This window comes from Staurois parvus, unplaced genomic scaffold (genome assembly GCF_062004578.1).
Source record: "Staurois parvus isolate SC_StPar_1 unplaced genomic scaffold, SC_StPar_1.0 ptg000696l, whole genome shotgun sequence".
Lineage (NCBI taxonomy): Eukaryota > Metazoa > Chordata > Amphibia > Anura > Ranidae > Staurois > Staurois parvus.
The window spans coordinates 10679822-10696992 of NW_028318492.1; the positions used below are offsets into that span (position 1 = coordinate 10679822).

At 42.2% G+C, this 17171-nt stretch overlaps 1 protein-coding gene across 1 annotated transcript in view; it reads right to left on the reverse strand.

Moving 5' to 3' along the window:
* Window positions 1–17171, reverse strand: part of LOC149446150 (uncharacterized) — a 47326-nt gene that overhangs the window by 22707 nt on the left and 7448 nt on the right. The window contains exons 2-3 of the mRNA XM_089653009.1: window positions 11528–11713; window positions 5213–5300 (exon numbers count right to left, since the gene is read on the reverse strand). Of these exons, the coding sequence (XP_089509135.1) occupies window positions 5213–5300; window positions 11528–11713 (274 nt within the window). The remainder of the gene's footprint in view (window positions 1–5212; window positions 5301–11527; window positions 11714–17171) is intronic.

Here is a 17171-nt window from a genome sequence, read left to right on the forward strand (position 1 = left end):
GCAGGTGTGCCTTGAAGGAGCCCAAACCTCCTTAAATTCACAGGGACACACAGGGCACCCAGCAAGAGCATAGTGGCAGCTATAGGTATCCCATGCGTCCAATCACCAATTCACCATACAAACAAATGGCAACCACCCTAACCTATAATTGTAGCAAGGAACACATGAAAGGGCAATGCACATCAAAAACAAAAAAAAATCCATCTCACTTACCAGCCAGCCTGAAACAAAACTGAATTGACCCTGTCCAACAGTTCACATTAAAACAAGGGGTTTGGTTGCATATGTATGCAAGTGCGTGTGACTGTGTTTTAGCGTGAACTGTTAGACAGGGTCAATTCAGTTTTGTTGCAGGCTGGCTGGTAAGTGAACTGGGAATATTTGTTTTTGATGAGGGAGGTGTCTTTTGCCTACACACAGTGTGCCAAAATGTGTCCTTCTTTAATACTGTAGAAAGATGTAAGGTATGTCTTTCACACAACTTTTCTTCTGGTTTCCAGAAGACACATGTCAGTACTGCCCTACAGTACATGCAATTAGCTGTTATTTTTATAGTAAAAGTTGTATAACTATCTTACCACCTATAAACATATCTAGCTTTTATATTAATCACAGATCTCTATATTACTTCTGCCACTTTGATGAATGTAGACATACATTTAAAATGTATTGCTGCTCTATAACACATCATTTCAAAGGTCTCTTAAATGTTCTGGCTGATGAATTGTTCCCTTCAGTTTTAACCTCACCTAGCCTTTCTAATGGTACAAATAATTGCAAAATAAAGCAATCTTATGTTTTATCAAGGAACAAATGTACTTTGTTTTGTCACAGCTCACTTGCTAGTAGGAGCATCAGACCAATTCAAAGCAAAATGTTAAACTAATTTTAAAAGCATTTATTTGTTTGAGAATAACATTTATTTCTATTAAATGCCAGGTTTGACAATGACTCACAGGATACAGACTTAATTGTCAGTATGGACAGCCATTTATATCTACACATAGATATGATGACAGCCGTCAAACCTGGCTGTTTTCAGCCAGATCCAGCTATGGATCTAGCTCCTACATCATATTTATGGAACCTGCACATGTTCACTGCATGACCATCATTAATCAGCTGGAAAAATTGGCTGAGCACATTAAAAAGCTTGCCCTAATGGGTTTTTTCCTTTCTGTAATAAAGAGCATCTCAGCTAATCAGTAATCACTACTGTTCCTCCCTGTAAAAACGTTCACCACTCTCTATCCCACCTCTTTCCACAGATGCCTGTATTCCAGTAGCAAGGTGTTAGGACCCAGTGTAATTCCTTTTGGAAAATTCTCTGCTGCCGTGTTCCTGAGTGCCACTAAGTGTCCCCACATGTCCACAATTTATCTGTGTAGGAACTCTTATAAAGGGAGTGCAGCATACAATGTGTATCTTGCTGTTGGCTTTGGGAGCCATCTTGGAGAGGTCTGTGCTTCATTTGGACACTGAGTTCTCGTGAGATTTCAGCAGCCAGTTTGTCAAGGACATCGTGTATACCATGTGTTGAGTCATGGCACAGAAGTCCTAGAGGGAAAACCAGAGGGGACAGCCACCATTATGTGAGGAGAGTTTGGTCCACGTGGATGCCCCTCCAAGGAGGGGGTAAGCTTTCCAATGAAATGAGACAGTCTTTTTAGTTGGAAGAGAGTGAGACCAGGAATTATGTGGGGCACAGGTATATGTCATACAAGGGCTTCCCCTTTGGGGCAAGCAGGAGAATCAATAAATGCACCAGAATTGAGACTTAATAGCACTGTGAGTACCCTTCCTTTTAAGACTTTGCCCTTAGTTCAGAAGAGCAGGACAGACCTTCCACCTTTTTAAGAGACTAACTGCCCATGACACTGTAAACACCTGAGTACTAGCAATTCTGAAAGATGTTAGTCTACTTGCCTTAAGACACCATGTTGGAAATGCCTCTTCATGAAAACACAATTGTTTGCTAAGGCTGTTACAATGTAATCTGAACTTGACTGAACATCCCAAGTTTGTTATGGGCTGGGATGAAGAGTGAGGGTGAGCAGAGAGTAAAATAGGTGCTCGGCACCACTGCAGGCTCTGGTTTGTAAATAAATAATAAAGTGCAGCGCTTAAAGTAAATCTAATTGTGGTGTGATCATTCTATAGCCATATGAATAATCCAGGAATACGCCAATATAGATGATATAATTGCTGTAAAAAATGGTAGTATTGTGCGCTTATAAATTCCCTTCCTCTGAGTACTTGTTCAGACTGGTACTTCTCACAGGCTCTGCAGGCTTAAATCAACCGTGATTTTCCTCTGAAGACGTGCGGTTGCACAAAAGGCCTCAGGAAATCAACTAGCTGTGATGTCACACCGCTGGAGCCACAAGCTGGTCCGGTGGCCATCTTTGGAATGGTCAGTGTACCTGTCTTCCTTTTTTTTCTAAATGAGTGTCATTTTTCTGCATACAATAAAAAATTAAGTGATTTCGGAAAATACTACACTATGGGCACAATTATTATGGCTTCTTTATGGAGCCTTTAAGCCTGCAGAGTCTGTGAGAAGTACCAGTCTGAACAAGTACCCAGAGGAAGGGAATCCCTGTATACAGGTGGCTGACCCTATCCATCTTTAAGGAGACCTCTGGAGCCAAGCAGACATCTTCCAATGACCGCAGAGCTGCCCATTCCCAGACGGATGCCCTACAGATACCTACCACACATCACTACTTTAAGTTCCTGAAGAGGAATTATTTATGCGCATATTCTATGCTCATCTGGTAAGCGCACAATCCTACCATTTTTTTCACAGCAATTATATCATCTATATTGGCGTGTTCCTGGATTATTCATATGGCTATAGACTGATCCCACCACAATTAGATTTACTTTAAGCGCTTCACTTTACTATTTATTTATTTCTGAGGTTTCATTTGGTTGCCTGAGTGTACTAGCTGCCGCACAGGGGAGCGCTCACTATCGTTTACTTATACAGGCTCTGGTTTGTGATGGGGTAGTTGGCAAGCCAAAGGGTTACCACTGCTGTGGCATGCAGTTCATGGTTTCTCTTTATCCTGTAACGTTCCATAAACTTTATACCCAGCTGTATCTAAGGGCCTCAGAGTTGCAGTGGGACCTTTGAGGCAGATGCCTGGAGCTACCGCTGTATGGAAAGGTTTCTAGAAGTAGATTTCTTTCTGACAATGCTGAAGCAGTGTACATATTTGCCCTTAGTTAAGGGAATTGATTTATGGTCTCCCTTAACTGCTTGATAAAGAAGATGGCCCTCAAGCAGGAACTGGCTCAACACCTTGTTGGATGGGGTGGTAACATGTTGGTAATAGTCAAATCCCGACAACTATTGAGAGCTGCCTTAACCGCTCATGGCACATGCCTTTGTCCCTCCCCGTGATATCCTGGCTCAATTTCTATTATTCTTCCTCTGTCCTATCTGCTATTGCTCCTTCCTGTGATATCATGCTGCAATTCCTCTATTGTTCCTCCCCTGCCCCAAATGTTATTGTTTCTGTCTGTGATACCCTGCCCCAATCTTTTTTTCTCCCTTGTCCCAACTGCTATTGCTTCTATCCCTGCTCCTACTGCTATTCTTTCTCCCTCTGATATTCTTTTACAACTTCTGCTTCTTTCCTGCTCTAGATTGTATTGTTCCTCCCACTGATATCTTGCCACAGTGGTTATTCCTTTTTTCCTGCCCCAGATTTTATTGTTCTTCCATGAGATATTTTGTTCCTATTATTTCTCCTGTGCTCCAAATGCTAAATTGTTCACCCGAGTAACAACCTGCCCCCAATTCACTTTTTTCCCTCCCCAGCTCCACCTGCTATTGTTCTACCCTATGATAACTTGTCCAGATCTTTATTGTTTTTCCCCTGCTCTACATGCTATTGTTCCTCATTGTGATATTCTACACTAATTTTTTATTGTTCCTTCCATTGCTCCAACTACTATTGGTCGTTCCCCACAGTGTGTATCATTCTTCTCCTGCTCTAGCTGCTGTGGCCCCTACTTGTGATAATCTGTCTCTTTCAGTGAACCCCCCCCCAACAACTGCTATTTCTCCTACCTGTAATAACCTTCCCAAAGCCTCCATTAAGTTTTCCCTACCCAGTTGCTATTTTTTCTTTTTAGAATAACCTGACTCCATCTTCATTGTTCCTCCCCTGTCCTCTTTATGTAGTTCCTCCCCAGCCCTAGATGCTCTTATTCCACCCTGTGACAACCTGCCCATAATCCCTTTGGTTTCTCCCCTTCTCCAACTGTTATAGTTCCTCCCTGTGATAACCAGCCCAAAATGCTATTGTTCTTCCCTGCGATGACCTCGCCACAATCTCTATCATTTCTCCCTTGTTCCAAATCTGATTGTTCCTCCCTGTTATAAGCAGCCCAAAATATCTGTTGTTTCTCCCCTGCCCCAGGCTCTATTGTTCATCCTGTATTAACCTGCCCTAAAAACCCCTAGAGTTTCTTCTCTTCCCCAAATTCTAAAGTTCCTACAGGTGGTAGGCAGCACCAGTTGCATCTGCCAGTGCTGCTTTTCTCCTTCCTTCTGCCCTCTTTATGGCATCAACCATGATCTGCCATGTTTGTATGCCTGATGATGGTATGATCACTAGCTGTCCATATGCATTGAACAAACAAGTACTTAGCCTACAGGTACCTGTACATATATACAGACTACGGTACTTTGACCAATGATGATCTAACTACAGCAACCAGTAATATTATGTAAGTGGAGTATACTTAATGCTGCTTTACATGTCAACTGTGTTTATTGCATTGCTTTACTGAATGGCCGCAAAAATGATCTATAGTCTGAAATCTATAGTATGAACAGATTTAGACAACATTCAAGCAATGTGGAAGTTACACAGGGTAACAGATACAACTAACATCATACTTACAGGAAACTTTGGTTATCCATGCTGGAAATATTTGGACTGTCTGCCACTGGTTACCCATTTCATTACATAGATGTACTCTGTGCCATTGGTGTAACGCTTCCTAGTAGGAAAGACTGTCCACTGGTGTTGCTAAACTCACCCACATTTAAAAATCTCCATTGGAGCCTAGGATATCAGTAAACACCCAACAGGGGTTCCAAATCTTCCCCACTCAGCTACAGGTAATGATGTGATAACACATAAACAAAGATCGGTATACCGTTTTCAAAAATGCAAAACAAATTATACATTACTGATTTGTCTCTGGAGAACTGCAGGCGAGCTCGGGTCAAATGAATCAAAAACATCCTGCGCTTGTCTTTCTTTGTTAAATGTTGTAGGCTACAAAGAAGAGGGGAGTGCATGTTAGGAAGCAGCAAACGCTTAAATAGGTTCATATATCATGTGCTTATATGGATACAGTTTAATCAAAGATACATTAGACTTTAGGTTTAGTTTTTATGACTTTTCTACATTAAATTTAGAGATTCACTAAGCTAAAGCTACTTGTTGGCTAAGCTAAAAATTGGGATTGTGAAGAAACTCTGTTACCATCTAAAAAACATAATGAACTGCTCCCAAGTTCCTCCACTGTTCGATGTCATCAGCCACGAGCACAAATTTCCCACATTATTATTTATTATTATTTATTTATCGAGTTTATATAGCGCCAAAGGGTTTGCTCAGCGCTGTACAATAGGGGGGGACAATACATGAAACAGAACAGTAACATCAAACAGTACACAAGGGGTTAGAGGGCCCTACTCTTTCGAGCTTACAATCTAGGAGGGGGGGGGTAGAGGCACAGGAGGAAACGGCTGTGGGGGATGGAGTGGTAGGAGGAGGGAAGGGCAGCGGCTGTTAGGTGAGGGTGGGGTAGGCTTCCCTGAAGAGGTGGGTTTTCAGGGAGCGCCTGAAGGTGAGGAGGGACGGTGACAGTCTGATGGATTGGGGTAGTGAGTTCCAGAGGATGGGGGAGGACCTGGAGAAGTCTTGCAGTCGTGCGTGGGAGGAGGAGACCAGGGAGCAAGATAGAAGAAGGTCCTGTGAAGAGCGAAGGGTACGGGTAGGGTGGTACTTGGGAATCAGATCGGTGAGGTAGTTAGGGGCAGTGTTGTGGATGGCCTTATAGGTCAGGGTGAGCAATTTGAATTTAATGCGTTGGGCAATGGGGAGCCAGTGGAGGGAGAGGCAGAGGGGGGTGGCAGAGGTGGAGCGGCTGGTGAGGTGGATGAGTCTGGCCGCTGAGTTCAGGATGGTCTGAAGCGGGGAGAGCCTGCACTGGGGTAGGCCGGTGAGGAGGGAGTTGCAGTAGTCCAGGCGTGAGATAATCAGGGAGTGTACTAGTAGTTTAGTGGTGTCTGTGGTAAGGAAGGAACGTATCCTGGCGATGTTCCGGAGGTGGAGCCTGCATGTGTTTGTGAGGGATTTGATATGAGGTTGAAAGGAAAGGTTTGAGTCCAGAGTGACGCCAAGGACCTTGGCTTGCTGGGCGGGATTGATGGTGGTGTTGTTGGTAGTGATGGAAAGGATGGGGGGGGGGGCGCGGGCTGGGGGGAAGATGAGAAGCTCGGTTTTGGAGAGGTTGAGTTTGAGGAAATTGAGCGACATCCAGTCAGAGATGTCGTTTAGGAGGTGAGTGATGCGGGCGGAGAATGAGGGGGTGAGGTGAGGGGTGGATAGGTAGATTTGAGTATCATCAGCATAGAGGTGGTAATTGAAGCCGTGGGAGTGTATGAGTTTGCCAAGGGAGGAGGTGTAGATGGAGAAGAGAAGGGGTCCAAGGACAGAGCCCTGGGGGACCCCAACAGAGAGGGGGAGAGAAGGGGAGGTGGCACCATTGTAGGTGACACTGAAGGAGCGTTGGGATAGATAGGACGAGAACCAGGAGAGAGCGGTGTCTCTGATGCCAAGGGAGAGTAGTTTATTAAGGAGGAGGGGGTGGTCGACTGTGTCAAAGGCCGCAGAGAGGTCTAGGAGGAGGAGGACAGAGTAGTCGCCTGCCCACATGCAAAATTACTTCAGACGACAAGGCAGGCCATAGATGAAGCAATTTTTTTCCTGCAACAATGGTTTGCAGGAAAGAAAATAGCTCTATTCCCCCATCAACACAGTCAGAACCATCTATGGCTGGCTTAAGGCTGCACATTGTATAATCCATAATGTCCTCATCAAACTTTATTTTACATGGCAAGTATAAAGGGCACTTCACCTCCTGACTTCCTTTGACATGTTTTGCCTCTCCTATCTGGGCTTAGTCCTGTCTGATGACTCTGTGACTAAGGCAGGTTAAAGACAATGCAATCTTCTTCCTTGACAACCACGAGTTGCAGGAAAGAAAAATCGTTTGATTTCCCCATCAACACAGTCATGCTGCCTCTGTTGATGGGGTCCATTCCTCCTCCATGTTGCCTGCTGATGGGGTCCATTCCTCTTCCATGCTGACTGCTGATGGGGTCCAGCCTGCTGATGGGATCCAGCCTACCTCTATGCCTGTTGATGGGGTCCAGCCTGCCTCTATGCTTGCAGATGAAGTTCGGCCTGCCTTTATGCTTGCAAATGCGGTTCAGCCTTCCTCTATGCTTGCCGATGGGGTTCAGTCTGCCTCTATGCTTGCTGATGGGGTTCAATCTGTCTCTATGCTGCTTGCCGTTGGAATTCAGCCTGCCTCTATGCTGCCTGGTGATGGGGTGCAGCCTGCCTCTATGTGGCTTGGTGATGGGGTGCAGCCTGCCTCTATGCTGCCTGGTGATGGGGTGCAGCCTGCCGCTGGTGACCTGCTGTCCTCTGCCAAGCCTGCCGCTGGTGACCTGCTGTCTTCTGCCAAGCCTGCCACTGGTGACCTACTGTCCTCTGCCAAGCGTGCCACTGGTGACCTACTGTCCTCTGCCAAGCCTGCCACTGGTGACCTACTGTCCTCTGCCAAGCCTGCCATTGGTGACCTGCTGTCCAGCTGGATTATGCTGATTCACTACACGCTGCCCAGCTGGACTATGCTGATTCACTACCTGCTGCTCAGCAAGACTTTGTTGACTGGATTGGGTTCTCGCCTGTTGATGTGTCTGTATATCTGTTTTTCATCTGTCCGTTTATCGATGAAAGACGGGCACCCGTGTATTTCTACGAACTAGCAGATGTAAACATATGATCATCTGTTTACATCCGTTAATGTCCGCATCCTTTCACATCCATTTTTTTGAATGGAAGAAAACCCTATTTTTCTTCCGTAAAAAATCCAGAACGGACGAAAAACAGATGTAAACGGAGATATGATTCGTTTTTGCATCTGTTTTTGCATTGGCAAAGGATGTAAAAAAACTGATGTAAAAACGGACAAGAAACTGACTAGAAACTGATGAGAAAATTACGAAAAAACTGATGTAAACAATGGAACGCCCGTGTGAAAGGACCCATAAGTTGGCCATACACTATACAATTTTCTGTCCAATTTCTGCCTAATTTCCATTAGATTTACCTTCAAGTATGTAGTGCAAGGGCCTGCCTAATTGGATACAACTGAAAGTGTTGTTTAGGTTTGACCTCATATTTTGTTTTTTTTTGGTAAATTTAAAGCAAAGAAAATTGTATAATATATGGCTAGCGTTAGTTTCCACCAGCACGTGTCTCCCAGCAGTCAGTAGGTTTCATGAATCAGCACCACCTGGCCACACTTGTTGGGAGAACACTTAAGTTCCACTTCTGCTATGGCTCCTTGCATCAGAGTTTTGGCTGCTTCTGCCTTGTACCCTGTTTGCCGTGTTGCTGCCAGACTCAGTTGCCGTTAAACTCCTGAACTTGCTCTTGCCCTGTATCTAGGACCTTGTTCCCTGTTATTCCTCTGTCTTGTTTCCCTCCTTCCCAACTGCTACTCCAATTTTCCCCTGCCTTGCATGTATCACTTGTATATAACCACGACACCACCTGCCTGGAGTTTGCATGTTCTCCCTGTGCCTGCATGGGTTTGCTCTGAGTACTTCGGTTTCCTCCCACACTCAAAAGACATGCTGGTAGGTTAATTGGTTCCTGTGTAAATTGGCCCAAGTATGTCTATGTATGAATATGAGTTAGGGACTGGTACGCTCCTTGATGGTTAGGGACTGATGTGAATATACTATATATATACACACACACAGTTGTGTTCAAAATAATAGCAGTGTGTTGAAAAAAGTGAATAAAGCTCAAAATCCTTCTAATAGCTTTTATTTCCATACACACAAATGCATTGGGAACACTACACATTCTATTCCAAATCAAAACATGAAGAAAAATATATCAAATTTGTGTTGTTCCTCTAAAGAAAATTGAAGAAAAGTGAATATTAGACAGTTCAAAAAAATAGCAGTGTTTGTATTCTTCTTTACAAACTTAAACATTCACTATATAAACTGAAAAATGTTTGAAGATTTTGCTTTCCTTTGAATCATTTAATGAATATTTAGTTGTATAAGCACTGTTTCTGAGAACTGCTGTACATCTGTGTTGCATGGAGTCAACCAACTTCTGGCACCTGTGAACAGGTATTCCAGCCCAGGATGATTGGACTACATTCCACAGTTCTTCTCTATTTCTTGGTTTTGCCTCAGTAACTGCATTTTTGATGTCACCGCACAAGTTTTCTATTGGATTAAGATCCGGGGATTGGGCTGGCCACTCCATAACGTCAATCTTGTTGGTCTGGAACCAAGATGTTGCACGTTTACTGGTGTGTTTGGGGTCGTTGTCTTGTTGGAACACCCATTTCAAGGGCATTTCCCCTTCAGCATAAGGCAGCATGACCTCTTCAAGTATTCTGATGTATTCAAACTGATCCATGATCCCTGGTATGCGATAAATAGGCCCAACACCGTAGTATGAGAAACATCCCCATATCATGATGCTTGTGCAACCATGCTTCACTATCTTCACAGTGTACTGTGGCTTGAATTAAGTGTTTGGGGGTCGTCTGACAAACTGTCTCCGGCCACTAGACCCAAAAAGAACAATCTTTCATCAGTCCACAAAATGTTGCGCCATTTCTTTTTAGGCATGTCAATGTGGTCTTTGGCAAATTGTAACCTCTTCAGCACGTCTTTTATTCAACAGTGGGACTTTGCAGGGGCTTCTTGCAGATAGCTTGGCTTCACATAGGCGTCTTCTAATTGTAACAGTACTCACAGGTAACTTTAGACCTTCTTTGATCTTCCTGGAGCTGATTGTTGGCTGAGTCCTTGCCATTTTGGTTATTCTTCTATCCATTCTAATGGTAGTTTTTCGCTTTCTTCCACATCTTTCAGGTTTTGGTTGCCATTTTAAAGCATTTGCAATCATTTTAGCTGAGCAGCCTATCATTTTCTGCACTTCCTCAGAATTTCAGAGAGAAATGCACTGTAACCAGCATGTAGAACATTTGCTGCCTTCCTTCCTTAAATAAGGGCAATAATTGCCACCTGTTTTTCAAAGAATGAATGACCTCACTAATAGAACTCCACACTGCTATTATTTTGAACATGCCCCTTTCAATTAGTGATTCAATTACACAGAATCAGCAGCATGCATGTCATGACTGTTGGGTCTGTTGGATTTCTATTACTCTACTACACCTGCTAGTAAATTATTTGCCATGTAGAAATATCATTTCTACCAAAAACAGTGATTGATCAGGTTAGTGATGTCTGACTGCTATTATTTTGAACACAACTGTATGCACTCATGTAGAATCCTGCAACATCCAAGCACCTATCAGTAAAACCAGCTCCTGGGATGTGTGATGTGGATATCTCAGGGGGCAGTAGGGGGCTTCCAGAGCTAGGAAGAAGGTCAGAAATTTTTTTTACAAAAAAGGAATTTTTATCCTCTTATGGGAGGGTGGGGGGGGGAGGTCATTGTTGGCCAAAGGTGTGCTTTAACTGCAGTAGAGAAAAGAATTTGGTCTCCTGCCCTGTCAAACAGAGTTACGTAAACCATAGGACTGGATGGATAGAAATGCAAATCATTTGGCAGGTAAAACAGGTCCCATATATGTATTTCATCTGTGTATTTAGCAGTTTGCTTGGATTTCAGCTTTAACCAATACATTGTTCAGTGTTTGCAAATGCTCACACTGTTGGGGTTACTTTGGAATATTGGCAAGCTGTATATGAGCAGGCTTATCTGTTTTGCCTGTTATATTTAAATTGTGGCATTGTCCACATTAGTAGTGGCCAAGCTACAAGGAGAAAAAATGGGAAGATAAGGAGGGTACAAAAGGAATTATAGCCCTATTTCAGGTGCATTGTTCTAGTTCTAGAATTGATTGGCAGAAACATTTCTCTCTCCAACCTGTTATTTCCCGAGCTGAGGGCACTTGTGTATTGCATGAACATTCAGTTTAATACACTTTATCTGCACCAAGTGCCAGGAAGCAATCTGTGTGTATAAAGAAAATGCTCTAGTATGTACGGGGCTTAAAGTCTGATAATGGCTGTTAAAACCTCAGTATGATAATACAAATACTACCATTTAAGAAGGCTTTTACTGATCTAAATGTGAATGTGAATTTATTTGACAAATGAAAAATGTGAATTCTAAAGAGGAACAATTTTATTGTCTACCTCAACTTGTTTTCGCAACCTATTATTTTCAGACAGAAGATGCTGCTTTTCATCCAAAAGTCGTAGATTATCACTTTGTATTCTACTAATTTCTTTGCTCAGGTCATTTACTTTGGCCTCTCCTTCCATGAGTATTGATTTCAGGAGGGGCATAGAGATATTAAGAGCCTCACTCAACTCTGCAGCCTAAAATAAAAACAGAATAAATAATAATAAAAAAATTACCCAGTACTGTTATGTATAGTACAGGTGCGTTCACTTTAAACGTATTTCCACTTTTGCAATAAAAATTTAGAAAACCCCACAATATGTTTGATATGTTTTTTCCATTTACATAGCATACCTAAAAATATTTTTTATAAGAATATTTCTACATTTTCGGGTGTCTATTTGGAGTAGGCTTTGGGCAGACTGCAAGCCACTGTCAAGTAGGGACAAACTGAGCTTCCTCTCATTAACAAACAATGCAGCACCCAAGTCATGAAATCTTTAACCCTTTGTTATGACAGACGGGGGAGATTTACTAAAACTGGAGCACTCAGAATCTGGTGCTGCTGTGCATGGTAGCCAAGCAACTTCAGCTTGTTCATTTCAGCTTTGACAATAAAACTTGGTAGCTGGCTTCTATGCAGACCTGTGCCAGATTTTGTACTCATTAGTTTTAGTAAATCAAACCTACAGTTTTGTTAGTTTCCAAGTAATAATGAGATCTGCCAGCAGAGTACAGACAGGGTTAATTAGAGTAAACCCAACTCCCCAGCCCCCTTCTTGACATGACATATTAGGAGAAAACTTTGGTTTTGGAGTTTTCAGAAAAGAACAGTTAAAACTCTAATAATATATATTTTATGCTGTGTGAAAGGGAACATATAACAATTTTAAAGTCTAGTTATCCCAATTTAGCTGCAAAAATGGAATTACACTTTAAGGCATCAAACAGATACAATTCACAGGAGCAAAGCATTGAGTACTATTGTTCTACTCCGTTGCCAAGTGCTTACTTAAGGAAAAAAGCACTTAAACGTTCTAATCTATATTATCTACAGCAATATTAACATCTAATAGATCAACAAATGGTAATCACTGCAACATATGTTTTAGACTAAAAGCATTGTTAGTTTAATATAAAAGAACTGACATAAAAATGTGCAACAACCTAATATTAACATTGGCTTTTATAAAAGAGTTTGGAATCATTCCGGGTGCCTGTTTTCAGGCATCTCTCATGACCTTTTCTAAGTAGGAATGCTTATGTCCCATAAACCTGTGAAATGTGCTGGAATTGGTTAGCAATTAAAGGAAAACTATAGTAAGCCATAGCTGTCATTTCCTTTTGAAAATGCTATCTGGCTATCATGCTGATCTAATTACTTCATTCTTTTTATGTCACTAACTCAAAACATGGATGCAGATTAGGAGTTCCAATTGCACTCTAAATATCTAGATCTGCATTGTTGATGTAATCTATTCATTAGTACACAACTTTCGAATGAAAAATTATCTGAAGGGACAAGCAGGAAAATGTTTCTTGTAAGGTAACAGAACAAGCTATTTTCATGTAATTAGGACAGTATTTGTACAAAAATAATCAAGTGACCAAGACCACATATGCTCAGAAACAAAAGAATACATTACAATACAATACATTGCATCACTTTCAAAGTTGTATTCTGTATTCCAAGACATTTTCTTAACTCTAGTAACCTATTTGCTATTGAGGTGAGACTAGCATTAAAAAATAACACAGATGATCATTCGTCTGATATTCTCATCCTGTGTACTAGACATAAGAATCGGATGTTCTCCAGCCTTGGAGGCAGGTCCAGGTTTTCCTCCGTCCTGTAGGTGGCATTATTACAGATGGAGTGGAACCTACTAGTGGAACTGTCACCTTGTGGACTCCATCAAGGTCTCAGAGAAGCCAGCTGTCCAACTAGGCACTGCAACCTTGGGTTGCACCTGGGGCAAATGGTATGTCAGGAACAAATGCTGGAACCTCACAAATCTTCTAATAGGGTTCTCCCATATAAGGTATTGAAGAATACAATTCTCAAATTTTTTTTAAAGAATACAATCCTCATAAAAATTTTTTTCAATAATCAGATAAAATGAAAATCTTCATGAGCTTGTATAGCAAGAATCCCGTGTGCTCAAAGTGCCAATAAATAATATCACCACTGGTGAGGATCCATCGCCTCCAGCCTCTCACCTGATAGATAGACCTACGAAACTTCGGTCTAATCGCGCCTTTAACCCTATTATCCTTGGGTTATGGGAATGTTCTTCATCTACGGGTCCTCCCAATTGCTAAAAGAAAGTGGGCCATCGGTTTACATAAAACGAAATGCTGACATAGTGTGTACCCACATAGATAATTTATTTAAAAAAGTTAAAAACAAGTAAAGTGCACTTTTCTGGTGCACTACAGGTACCAGCGGTATCAGAATTAATCCTCCATATGACTTCCGTGGCTGGTGGAAACTCCGTGAGCAGGGTCAGTGTCCTCCCTCCCTTCTTAACCCCTGTGTTCTCCTGTCAATGTGATCCGTGTAGTCCCGTCAACGGGAAAGAGGTGTGCCGTTATGCGGGTCACTCACTGTATAAAAATCCACTTTGATTCTGATTTACTCAGGGTTTTCACCTTATTACTACCTCTCCAGTTCTTTTTATATTTTTCTGTAAACCAGAATTGCATTAAGGAGGGGTCACTATTGTGGTGTTCTTTAAAGTGTAGTGACAAGTTGTGTTTTGGGAAACCTCTGGATATATTATAGGAATGTTCCTTTAATCTTTTTGCTAGAATCCTTTTTGTCCTACCTATATATTGTAATCCACAGGGACATGAGATAGCATACACCAACCCCTCTGTCTGGCATGTGATACAATCCTTAATCTCAAATTCTTCACCTGTGACAAATATTGCGAAAACTTTTCTCTTTTTCTGGTTACATTTGGACCTACTGCACGTATAACATCTGCCACATGCATAAAATCCTTTCATGTCAAATAGGGTCATTGTGTTCTTCTTTGGTAGATCAATAACATTTTTAACTATCCTGTTTCTGAGAGTAGGAGCTTTTCCATATATGAATTTGGGTCTTTTTGGTAATACAGTTTTTAAATGATTGTCTCTCTTGAGGATTTGGCAATGTTTAATAAAGGTACATTCTATTAATTTATATTGTTTATTGTAATCCAATAAAACTGGTAATATAAATTTGTTATTAATGGGGGGATCTTTATTCACAATGAGGTTCTGTCTGTCATATTCACCTATTTTCTCAATCTGTGTATTAATTGTACCATCATCATAGCCCTCATCTACAAACATTTTACCTATATGTTTGGCCTGAAGGTTTTTGGGGCAAACTTAAGACCTTTATCTAGAAGTTCCCCTTAAGAACAGATATGCACCCTTAAGAGATGATTATAGAAGGGATTCCCATTCAGAGAAATTTTTTTATAGAATGGGAGGGATCATCATTTACATCACAATCCCAAACACCTGGAAGGAAGAGGACAAAGCAGGGACAGAAGAGAGGATGTAGAGGAGGAAAGAGAGAGTGCTAAAAAGGAAAAGAGAACATTAGGGGAGGGTATTTAAAATGTAAAAATGTTTAATCTCCTCACCACAGAGGAGATTAAACTTCTAGATAAAGGTCTCAGGTTTGCACCAAATAAAAATATCAACAAATTTGACACTTATGTTAACGTGCAAAAGTTTATGACAAATTAACATACAAAAATACTTAATTTCCAACCACAGAGGACTGGCAAATACTCAAGTGAGGACTAATTCTAGAACTGTCCACAGTGACTTAAAAAATAAATCCACTTTCAAACCTCAAATTAAGGATAATAAGTTTGTAGAGGTCTTTAACTTGTTGCCGACCGCAGATAGCCGAATGACGGCTGCACTGCGGCCGGCCAGTTCTGAGTGGACGTCATATGACGTCCCCCCAGAACGCGCTCTCCTGCGCGCCCCAGGGGGCGCGCACCCGGCGATCTCCGTGATCGCTGTGTCCTACGGACACAGCTGATCACGTGATGTGGTAAAAGGCCAATCACAGCGGCCTTTTACCACCTGATCAGCGGTGTCCAATGACACGCTGATCAGAGGGAATTGCAAGTGCCGGTTCTCGGCTGCACTTTCCTCACGCTGTCAGATCCTGAGGAAAGTACTGCCGAGAACCGGCAGTTGTCAGAGCGGGGATCGGCACCGATCATCAGGGCACTGATGATCAGTGCCCTGATGATCGGTGCCCAGCAGTGCCACCCGCAAGTTCCGCCCACCTGTGCCCTGCAGTGTGCCCACTAGCTCCGCCCACCTGTGCCCAGCAGTGCACCCACCTGTGCCACTCTGCAATTTCACACACCTGTGCCCAGCAGTGCCACCCACCTGTGCCCACCCACCTGTGCCCACCCACCAGTGCTGCCCACCAGTGCCACCCACCAGTGCAGCCCAGCAGTGCTGCCAGTCAGTGCCACCAGTCAGTGCCCAGCGGTTGTGCCAGTCAGTGCCGCCAGTCAGTGCCCAGCAGTGATGCCAGTCAGTGCCGTCTATCAGTACCCATCATTAGTGTCACCTATCAGTGCCGCCTATCAGTGCTGCATATTAGTGCCGCCTATCCGTGACACCTCATTAGTGCTGTCTATCAGTGCCGGCTATCCGTGCCACCTCATTAGTACTGCCTATCAGTGCCCTTTAGTGCTGCCTATCAGTGCCCATCAGTGCTGCCTCATCAACGCACATCAGTGAAGGAGAAAAATTACCTGTTTGAAAAATTTTATAATAGAAACAAAGAAACTTTTTTTTTTTTTTTCAAATTTTTGGCAATTTTTTATTTATAGCGCAAAAAGTAAAGCGCCCAGTGGCGATTAAATACCACCAAAAGAAAGCTCTATTTGTGAGAAAAAAATGATCAAAATTTCATATGGGTACAATGTTGCATGACCGCGCAATTGTCAATCAAAGTGCGGCAGCGCTGAAAGCTGAAAATTGGCCTGGTAAATAAGGGGGTATAAGTGCCTGGTAGGCAAGTGGTTAATAGAATGGTCTCAGAGGATTTGGATAATATTAACATCAATACCCACAGGGACCCCAAATTTATCTGGAGGGGTGTTAAAAGCATTGAGGAGAGATGTGACATGATTATACATCCAGCAGATAAAAGAGGGGGGTAGTATTATTGTCCAAAGAAATGGAGAGATTGTTAGGCAATGCAGACACCTACCACATTCTTACACATGATCCAACAACTAAATATAAAAAGGCATTACAAAAATTTATAAAAGAAGGACTAGAGAAAGACATCCTAAATAAAAAAGGAGAATACCTTGTACCAGAAACTTGCAGGATCCCTATTATATACCATGTTCCAAAAATTCACAACCATAAAATTACTCCACCTGGATGACCGATAGTTAATGGTGAATGAACATTTAGGTAAATATGTAGATAAATATTTATAACCACTTATCCAAAAAACAAAAGCATACCTTAAAAATACTAAACATTTATTACAAATACTTAACACCATGACAGAGGTACATTCGTTAACATTCGCCACGAGAGATGTGGGATCCCTATACACCATAATAGACCATACAGATGCTATCGATGCTGCCAAATGGGCCCTGGATC